The 8,810-nt window shown below is 48.3% G+C and overlaps 1 protein-coding gene across 1 annotated transcript; it reads left to right on the top strand.

The window, feature by feature from the left end:
* The first annotated feature begins 984 nt into the window (after positions 1–984).
* LOC119322818 lies at positions 985–8,269 on the top strand. Its single transcript, XM_037596353.1, has 6 exons — positions 985–1,639; positions 6,303–6,455; positions 6,898–7,078; positions 7,179–7,652; positions 7,738–7,790; positions 8,029–8,269. The coding sequence occupies exons 3-6, from the start codon at positions 6,995–6,997 to the stop codon at positions 8,246–8,248; spliced, it is 831 nt and encodes a 276-aa protein (XP_037452250.1). The 5' UTR covers positions 985–1,639; positions 6,303–6,455; positions 6,898–6,994; the 3' UTR covers positions 8,249–8,269.
* The last annotated feature ends 541 nt before the right edge of the window (positions 8,270–8,810 follow it).

The raw sequence follows: 8,810 nt of genomic DNA, 5'->3' as shown, positions 1-8,810 counted from the left end.
AACATCTGCTCTCACGCGGCGCACAGCATGCGCACTTGCCGGACAAATGCAGGGCCGGCGCAGCACCCGCGCACGGGGCGCACAGCAGGCGCGCCGGCCGGAGAGAAGCAGGGACGACGCCGCTATCCTCAGGCCTCCGGCGGCCGCGCGCGGCACTCACCTGTGCTGACCGCCGCCGCCATGACCTCTGATGGCAGATGAGGAGCGGAGGAAAAGAAGGAGAGAGCCACGACGCTGCGCACTCACCGCCGTCGTCGGGCTTCGATCTGCTGGCGCCGCTGCGCACTCACCGCCGTCGTCGGGCTTCGATCTGCCGCCGCCGCTGGACAGGAGAGAAGTGAAATGGAAAGGGGAAAAGAGATAAGGTTGCCCTTTTGTGGGAGGCGAATGAAACGAGACGGCGCCGAAAAACGTTTCGCGGGCTCCCTTCGCGCCCCCCGCGCGCGCGGGATGCCCACATCCGCGAGATTTTCGCGGACCCGCGGAGCCGAGTTTTGGACGAATATTCGAAGCATCTAGCCATCCCTATCCCAACTCGCCCGTGAAACAAACGACTGCTATCCACTTAAAAAACTGCTATCCCTGTCCCATGGAGGGATAGCCCAGCATCCAAACGCATCCTAGTTTTGCTGCTCCTAATGCTGCTACTTGTCGCTGCTAATCCAGAAATAAGAGAGGAGTGGATGCAGGAGGCTCCTCAGCGATTTGAGCTTTTCAGCCGTTGGATCTCTCCCTTGATGCGTTTTCGTCCGTTGGATCGATAGGTGGAGGAACCTGCGCCGTCGGATCGAAATCGGATCGAAAAAAAAAACTGCTGGCGCCTCCCCACGCTCGTTTTTACTGCGTTCTAACCGTTCTAGAGTCGCTGCCGTGTGGGTCCGTCCGCTGGTGGGGCCCTGTTGTCATCGACCGCGGCTTGGTTCCAGCCCGGTCGCACCGTCGCGCGCGTCAGCGGGGGAAAGATCCCGTGCCACCGCACGTAGAATCCTGCCCCCGCCGAGGGTGTTTCGGTCTTTTCGCTCCCGGGGGTCGTGCGTGGCGTGCGGTGGTTTGCTCGTCCGGCTATGGGGTGGGGGAGGGCAGCGACCCACCCTTTCGTGCTCTCATTCGTCCCTCTCGTCTCCCTCTTTCTGGATCTCGTTCTCTCTCGTCGCCGGCGCTTCTCCTTCTCGATTCGACACCGTCCTTCAGGTGGTTTCACACCCTACCCCGCGCTCGCCTCCCTACCCAGCCGCCGTCATCTCCTTCGCCGCCGGGAGCTCGACCGGGATGCCTGCTCACGCTCACGGAGGCCGAGGCGGCCGGGCTGCTCTGGTTCGCGCGGCCGCCTCGGCCTCGGACTGAGAGGGCGGGCGAACGACGGGATGATGGTGGAGGCAGCCGACCGACGGACGGACTCGCCGCTCCTCGGGGCCAGCCCCTCCCCTCCCCCGCGCCGGACCGCGCATCGGCTTGGAGGCCCCTCGGGGCCGCCGCCGCTGCGGGAGCCGTCCACGGCCGTGCGGGCTGGGGACCGAGCGGCGGGTTTCGATCAAGGGCTTGGCCGGGCTGGCGCGGGATCTGATCTGAGCCGCCGTCCATGGATTTCTCGCTTGGCTGCATCTTGCTTAGGATTTGGTACTACCTCCGTCCTGTCCTGGTTAGTGCTCCCCTGCATACTCCCTCCCTCTCTCTCTCCCTCGGTGTGGACGCCCGCACCTGAACCCAAACCCTAACCCGAATCAGGCGAGCGCTCGTTGCCGGATCGCTGAACCATCCTCCCGGTGGCCGCCGCGTCAGTTCCGCACCGCTACAGCGCCGCCAGCCGCCGCCGCTCCATTGGCTTGGATTTGGTTGCGGCGTGGGCTTGGAACCGTACGGTGTTTGTGGTCTGATGCGTGTTCCGCGCTGGGAGGTTTGGTCGGCTGACGCCAGGTATGAGCAGCTCCTGAGCCTGATCGCTCCATGCGTGCACGCATGCATGAATGTGATGTGTACTCCCTCTGTAAAGAAATATCATGGTCATGTTGCTTGGTGTGCAACCTCTTTCTCATCAGAGAAAATAGTGGCGGAGCTATGATGAAGATTGTTGCTGAAATAATCATTGTCTTGAGCAATCAAGACACTGGTGCTGGTGGTGGTGGATACTAAGAGCATCTACAGCCGGACTTGCTGACTGACCCATCATTTCGGTGGCCGCCCTCTCAGTCCCGTCGCTATGGTGCCGCCAGCCACCGACATTCCATTGCCTTGGATCCGGTTGTGGCGTGGGCTGGGAACCGCACGGTGTTATCTGAGAGGTGTGCTCCGAGCTGGAGGTTTGGTTAGTTGAGGCCAGGTATGAGTAGCTCCTCAGACTGATGGATGGATGGCCACCACGGAGGTGACAGCAGGTGAAGGGTGGACTCCTTCGGGTTGTTGTAGTCAGTGAGGCTGCGGCCATCGTCCAGCTGCTTACCAGCAAAGATAAGGCCCTGCTGGTCAGGGCGGATGCCCTCCTTGTCCTTGATCTTGGCCTTGACATTGTCAATGGTGTCAGAACTCTCAACCCGAGTGACGTATGCATGCATGCATGCATGTGTGTACCATGCTGCGGCCGAAATCAGTGTTTTGACCCTTTTTGGAAAAGCTCAGCACAAAATGAACCATGTTGGAATAAGAGACGAGTGGATGCCGGAGGCTCCTCAGCGATCGCGGTTCTCAGCCGTTGGATCGGGCCGCTTGATGCGTTTTCGTCCGTTGGATCGACATCTGGAGGAATCTGCGCCGTCGGATCGAAATCGGATCGAAAAAATCTACTGCTGGCGCCTCCCCCCGCTCGTTTTTACTTCGTTTTTACCGTTCTAAAGTCGCTGATGTGTGGGTCCGTTCGCGGGTGGGCCTCCGTTGTCAGCGACCGTGGCTTGGTTCCGGCCCGGTCGCCTCGTCGCGCGCGTCGGCGGGGGAATGATCTCATGCCACCGCACGTAAAATCCTGCCCCTGCCGAGGGTGTTTCGGTCTTTTCGCTCTCGGGGGTCGTGCGTGGCGTGCGGTGGTTTGCTCGTCCGGCTATGGGGTGGGGGAGGGCAGCGACCCACCCTTTCGTCCTCTCATTCGTCCCTCTCGTCTCCCTCTTTCTGGATCTCGTTCTCTCTCGTCGCCGGCGCTTCTCCTTCTCGATTCGACGCCGTCCTTCAGGTGGTTTCCCACCCTACCTTTTGGGTGAACCATGTCGGAAACTTATCTGGGGCGATGATGATAAAATTTGGCTGACATAAACTTTTCTTCGATTATTCGAGGAGCTGTGGGCTTAAAAAACCCACTCCCCCCTCTTTTCGAACCTTTTCATTCTCATTGAATATTGACGGCTCTCTCTTGGATGGTCATTCTGTTGAGTGATAACCAGAGGAGCTCGACTTCATTGGTGGGGTTGATCTGGTGAAAGAAGATGGTGGAGCTAGGTTGTATGATATATCAAAGGCGAATCTGAGCCCTCTCAAATCTCAATGCAACTAATATTGTGCCCTCTACACATTTATTTATTCTTATCGCCTTTTGATGTTTAGAAGTGATGAATTGTCACGGTTCTGGCATTTGCTATCTCATTAGGAGCAGATACACGCAAATCACCTCTTGTGGTGTTTGGTTTGCCTTCTCTTGATTTTGTTGTCCATTGTGGGAGCCAGTTTGGTGCATTCGGGCTTTTTCTTTTCTGTTCTTACTTTTCCTTGAATGGTTGTGATAATTCTGCTGTCTCTTGGATAGTTTTTGGGATTACCTTATTGGGGTCGGGGTCAGTTTGCTTGTTTCATTTGCTATTTGACTTTTGATAATCTCATTCTTCTACTATACTCTTTATCTACTTATCAATTTGTACTTTTGGTTACTCCTCACTTCTTTACTGGTTTCAACTTAAGGGTCATATAGGGTGTTCAGATGTCAAGATTATGGTTTCTTTCATGTCATGTTCATGAATGGCTGTGATGATATAGCTTCTCTGTGAGAGCTTCTATCTAACACCTGAATTGATTCAGTTGGTGCTAAACTAGGATGGTTTGTGTCATAGCAATTAACCAGTTTAACTGGGGCGATGATGATAAAACATGGCTGACATAAACTTGTGTTCGATTATTCTGAGTAAAAATGATAGTTTCCTCAACAAAATTTTAACTGATCTTTCCCTTTTTGGGAATTTGTGTTCTTGCTCACTAGCATCCATGTAAAATCATGTTCTGGTGGATGCAAAGGACTGTTTTGCAAGTTAGTATCATTTTGTTGGTTTTGCAGTATGTCAACCAGTTCTGTTGTTTTAGGAACAGTACTCCAGCCGTACTTATTCTTGTCTTCCGTTCTTTTGTTTCTGTTCTTCCTTATTCTTGAAAGGCTATGATAATTCTGCTGTCCCTTGGATAGTTTTTGAAACCATTTTATTTGGTGCTGGGTCAGTTTGCTTCTATTTGACTTGACAATTTCATCCTTCTTTTCTATTCTTTATCTACTTATCAGTTTGTACTTTTGGTTACTCTTTACTAAGTTATTGGCTTCAACTTAAGGGCAAGTTCAGATGTCAAGATTACTGTTTCTTTCGTGTCATGTTCATGAATGGCTGTGATGATATAGCTTCCCCGTGAGAGCTTCTATCAAACACCTGAATTGATTCAGTTGGTGCTAAACTAGGATGGATCGTGTCACAACAAGTAACCAGTTTAGCGGCTAATTATTACTCCCTCCGTTCACAAATATAAGATGTTCATGGTTATTCTACCAGAAATTCAGTTATGGCGTCGAGATGGGGTATATCTGAGCCATTTACTTGTGCATGTCCCAGTTTTTGTGTCCACCAGATCATGATTTGCTCCTGATATAGTGATTCTTTCTGCTTTCACCGATTCTTGTGTGGTTTCTGGTCATCTTTTGTTCTTTGAGAATTGGCTTCTCTCCGTTATTCTTTTTGTGGGATTGCGCTAAGTGTTGTTGATGGCGATGATGAGCAAGGCTCATTCAGAGGTGTACTGTGATCAGATACCATCGCTTGTTTTTATGGTATGGGTTGGGGTTAGGGTTTTGTGTGACTAGGTGGAAGTGTGCAAATCAGGACAGCTTGCTTTCGGTGAGCAACCATTTGAATGCTGAAATGTCCACGGGTTTAAGGACATCTCCAACACGGATCACTAAACTTATCGGATACAGAGTGGCTATATGATAGACGAGCCAACTCTGAGCCTCCCATTTTTTTAATTAAATATGACCTCTCTTTCTACAATTTGTGGTTATGTGCTTATGTATATTTTTGAATATTATTGGTTTGATTCTTCTCAATATATTAATGATTTATATAGCAGTATTGGGATCTCACTGTAGTATATGTTATCATCTACTTCACTTATGAGATAGCTCATAGCAAACAGGATGTTGAGCTATTTTATGCTCAGAATGCTTTGAATTAGTAAATGCATCAATAGGTTCTACTTTGTTTGAATAAAAAACAATCATGTGTGCCGAGGGCCCGGGAAGCAAGCAGAGGGTTTCACATCTCTCGTTCAAACTATGCTATTATTTGCAACTGTATGTCCTTTGTTACTTGCATGTTCTGTTTCTTTGCCCCATTTAGTCGTTCCTGCATTTTATTCATGGTTTTCTTCCTTTCATACCTTTGTTGTGTTATTGTATAAATTGTGCTACATTGCTCTTTTTCATTCATGCATTTGCTGCACTATGGCACCTCAGCAATAAGATACAGTATTACATTTCGTCTTTGTTGTCTTCAATAAGATACTGTATCTATTTGGTTTTGATTCTACCCATTTAATTTTGGTATACATGATTTATAGCAGTGTTGGGATATCGCTGAAATATATGTTCTCATCGACGACACGTAGAGTTATGCTCATAAAGAACTGGATATTGAGCTATTTTACTCTTCCTGCACTAGCTGATGCATCAATAGGCTCTACTTTGTTTCAATTAAAAACAATCCTGTGTGCCGAGGGCCCTTGGAAGAGGCAGAGGGCTTTGCATCTTCGCTTAGCTTTCCCATTGAGTCGTTGTGCATTTTATTCTGCGCAAGGTTTTCTTCTCTTAATGTACAAATTGTGCTACGTTTCTCGAGCATCTGCATCAGCAAAGAATATATATACGTACTAGATTTTTGGTCTTTTATGTATATTTATTTAGTTTTGAATCTGCCCTTTTATTTTGCTACACGGTATGTCCATCTAATCTGCAGCTCTCCCCCTATTTCTATTTTTGCCTCTTCTCTACATTGTAAAAATTGTGCTACGTTCCCCTTTTTCATTTTATTTCCCTTGGACTCTAAATACGTGCCCACATCTGGGGATTTCAGGTCGCCATGGTCGCCGACCAGCTCCTTGATCAGAACGTGATGGCCGCCGACGAGCTCCGTGATCAGATCACGCTGGCGCCCGAGAAACTCCCTGTTCCTAACCCAGCGCCTTCCGCCTGCTCCACCAACAACTGTCTGCGGGGGCTTGCACAGGTGAGCTGACACCCGTCACATCCCCCCTCTGATTTTACTAGATGACTGACAAAAAAACTGATTGGCATAGCATCTCGCGTCCGTCTCTGAAGAGAAACACATGTCTCATCTAGGGGCTGTGCATACTCGGGCTCACCACGTTCAATTTTAAACCTATCTCATTTACTGCATCTACCACATGTACTGATTTGCTCTCCAGTAAAAAACAAACGTTCTTTATCATGTCCTGAGCTATATTAAAGCTGTGATGTATGAAATTACATACAGAGTTGTCCCAGAGCTTAATTTTTTTTCTTACAAATAACAAATTCACACTGATAAAAAATTCCTGCAAATTTCCTGAAATTACATATAGGTTGACATCGACTGGCATTTGCCTTACCCCCTGCCTTTACAATAACACATTCACTCCATTCTTACTGTGTCATGATTTCTGAACCAGGTTTCGCCATATCATCTTGGATACTGTGTTTGAGAAAGTTGGCCTTCCATCAGCTGCCTACTCTGCACCGAGCTCCTCTTCCAGTTCAGGCAACACCATGGCTGATGGATCCTCCGCAATGGCAACCTCGTTCGTGAACGTCCCGATAGATGATGGGCTGCTGATCAAGAACCTTCCTCCGGTTAGTTGAAAGCTCTTATTGTATCGTTCTTCTCTTCATTCCTCAATTTCATGGCTCATGGCATGCTAATATAAAAAGTTTACCTCCTGTACAATCAAAGCTGTCTCCAATCCACGTCACCATCAGCAAGCAATTCATTCTTGAACGAGCAATTGAAACAATTGGTGGCACACTCCATCCATTCACTTTTACCGGTACAAGCAGCGATGATGTCGACGTCTCTCTCTCCATTGACCTACCTCCCCACAGCAAAAGCATGTCAAGCACAAGAAAGGAATTCCATGCCCCACACATCGAATCTACATGTGTTGCTGCCCTCGCGTACCTACAGAAAACAGGTATAGTCACAATCGATGATGCAAACTTTGCAGAGCTGAAAATATGCAAAAGGAAACTTCAGGCTGAGGAGTTCTGGTCCTCGACTCTCTATGATAAGGCCAATGCCCTGGGCAACCAGCTCTCTTTACTGACTGCCGCCAAGCAGAAACCCCAGCCTGAGGATAAACAAGGAGCTGCTGTGTTGCCTCCTAACCATCATAATACTCCACAGACCAGCCAGAAAGTGCTTTCCGAGGTAAACGACGGCACAATACTTTCATCCCTCTGTGTTATCCTCCAGTGCTTAATGCTCGTTTTCCTTAACCATTGCTCATCCACAGCATGCCACTGGAAGGGAAACCACATCAACCCCTGTCACAGAAACAAACAATAGGTACTCTCCATTACATTGCCACACAACGCCGCTGCAAGTTCTTGCATTCCTCTGTATACCACCTTACCTCTCATGTGATGCTTTCTATGTTGTGTGTTTCCTATATTAGATAAGGGCTATTGCTTGCTTAGACCATATTGATTCTGATTGGCTTATTGTTCAAGTTCAAGATAGTAGGGTTGATGCTTGAGTACATAAATCATTCAATTACATACATCTCACAGTTTGTTTGTATCAGGTTCGTGCGAGGTAGTCCCTGTGAAGTACATCGACAAGCCGGATGGATTACGGCGCCTATTAGTATGCTTAGTAATAATGACTCCTTAATTGACAATGTTTATTATGTTCCTGCTCTTATTACCTTCTCTTATGTGTTCTCGCTTTTGGTATTGAACCTGATGTCAAATGGCTATCTTTTGTGGTCATGTAAACGCACCAAGTTTGATTCTGCCTTATAAACCAATGTTTATCTTGTGCTCCATCGTGCTTTATTTTTTACCGCAATTGAATTTTTCTTTAATTTAGTATTACCCTGTATAAGTGTAAATGCTATGCCTAAGTTCCTAATGACATAGGCAAAACGCTTGGACCGGCCCCCTCGCGCCAAGGCGCGTTGCCGATCTAGTAGATATGGCCGTGGCCATGGCTGGGCATGTGTGGTGTGCGTGCGTGTGTACAGCCACCACTGGCTGGCCCGTATTATTAGCTTAGGGGGTAATTTCTAGTTAGTTTAATTGCTAGCCAATGACATGGGCCCTCTTTTAATTAGAAGTATGTTAAATAAATCTCTCAATGACATGCGGGACCACATCTAGTTAAACCTAATTAAATCAGCAAATAGACCTGTTAAAAAATGTCTCACTGACAGGTGGCCCCAACCTGCCAGTTTGACTGGTCAAAGTTGACTTGGTCAATTGCTGACTATGCATGCTGACTGGACCCCCTTGGCCCACTGTCATACAAATAGGCTAGCTGCCTCTGTGTTTACAAAGTAATAGACCATTTTATTTTCGAATTAAA

The sequence above is a fragment of the Triticum dicoccoides genome, chromosome 6B, assembly GCF_002162155.2.
Source record: "Triticum dicoccoides isolate Atlit2015 ecotype Zavitan chromosome 6B, WEW_v2.0, whole genome shotgun sequence".
NCBI lineage: Eukaryota > Viridiplantae > Streptophyta > Magnoliopsida > Poales > Poaceae > Triticum > Triticum dicoccoides.
Note: the sequence above shows the minus strand (reverse complement) of the source record. Positions and strands in the feature narration are given on the sequence as shown.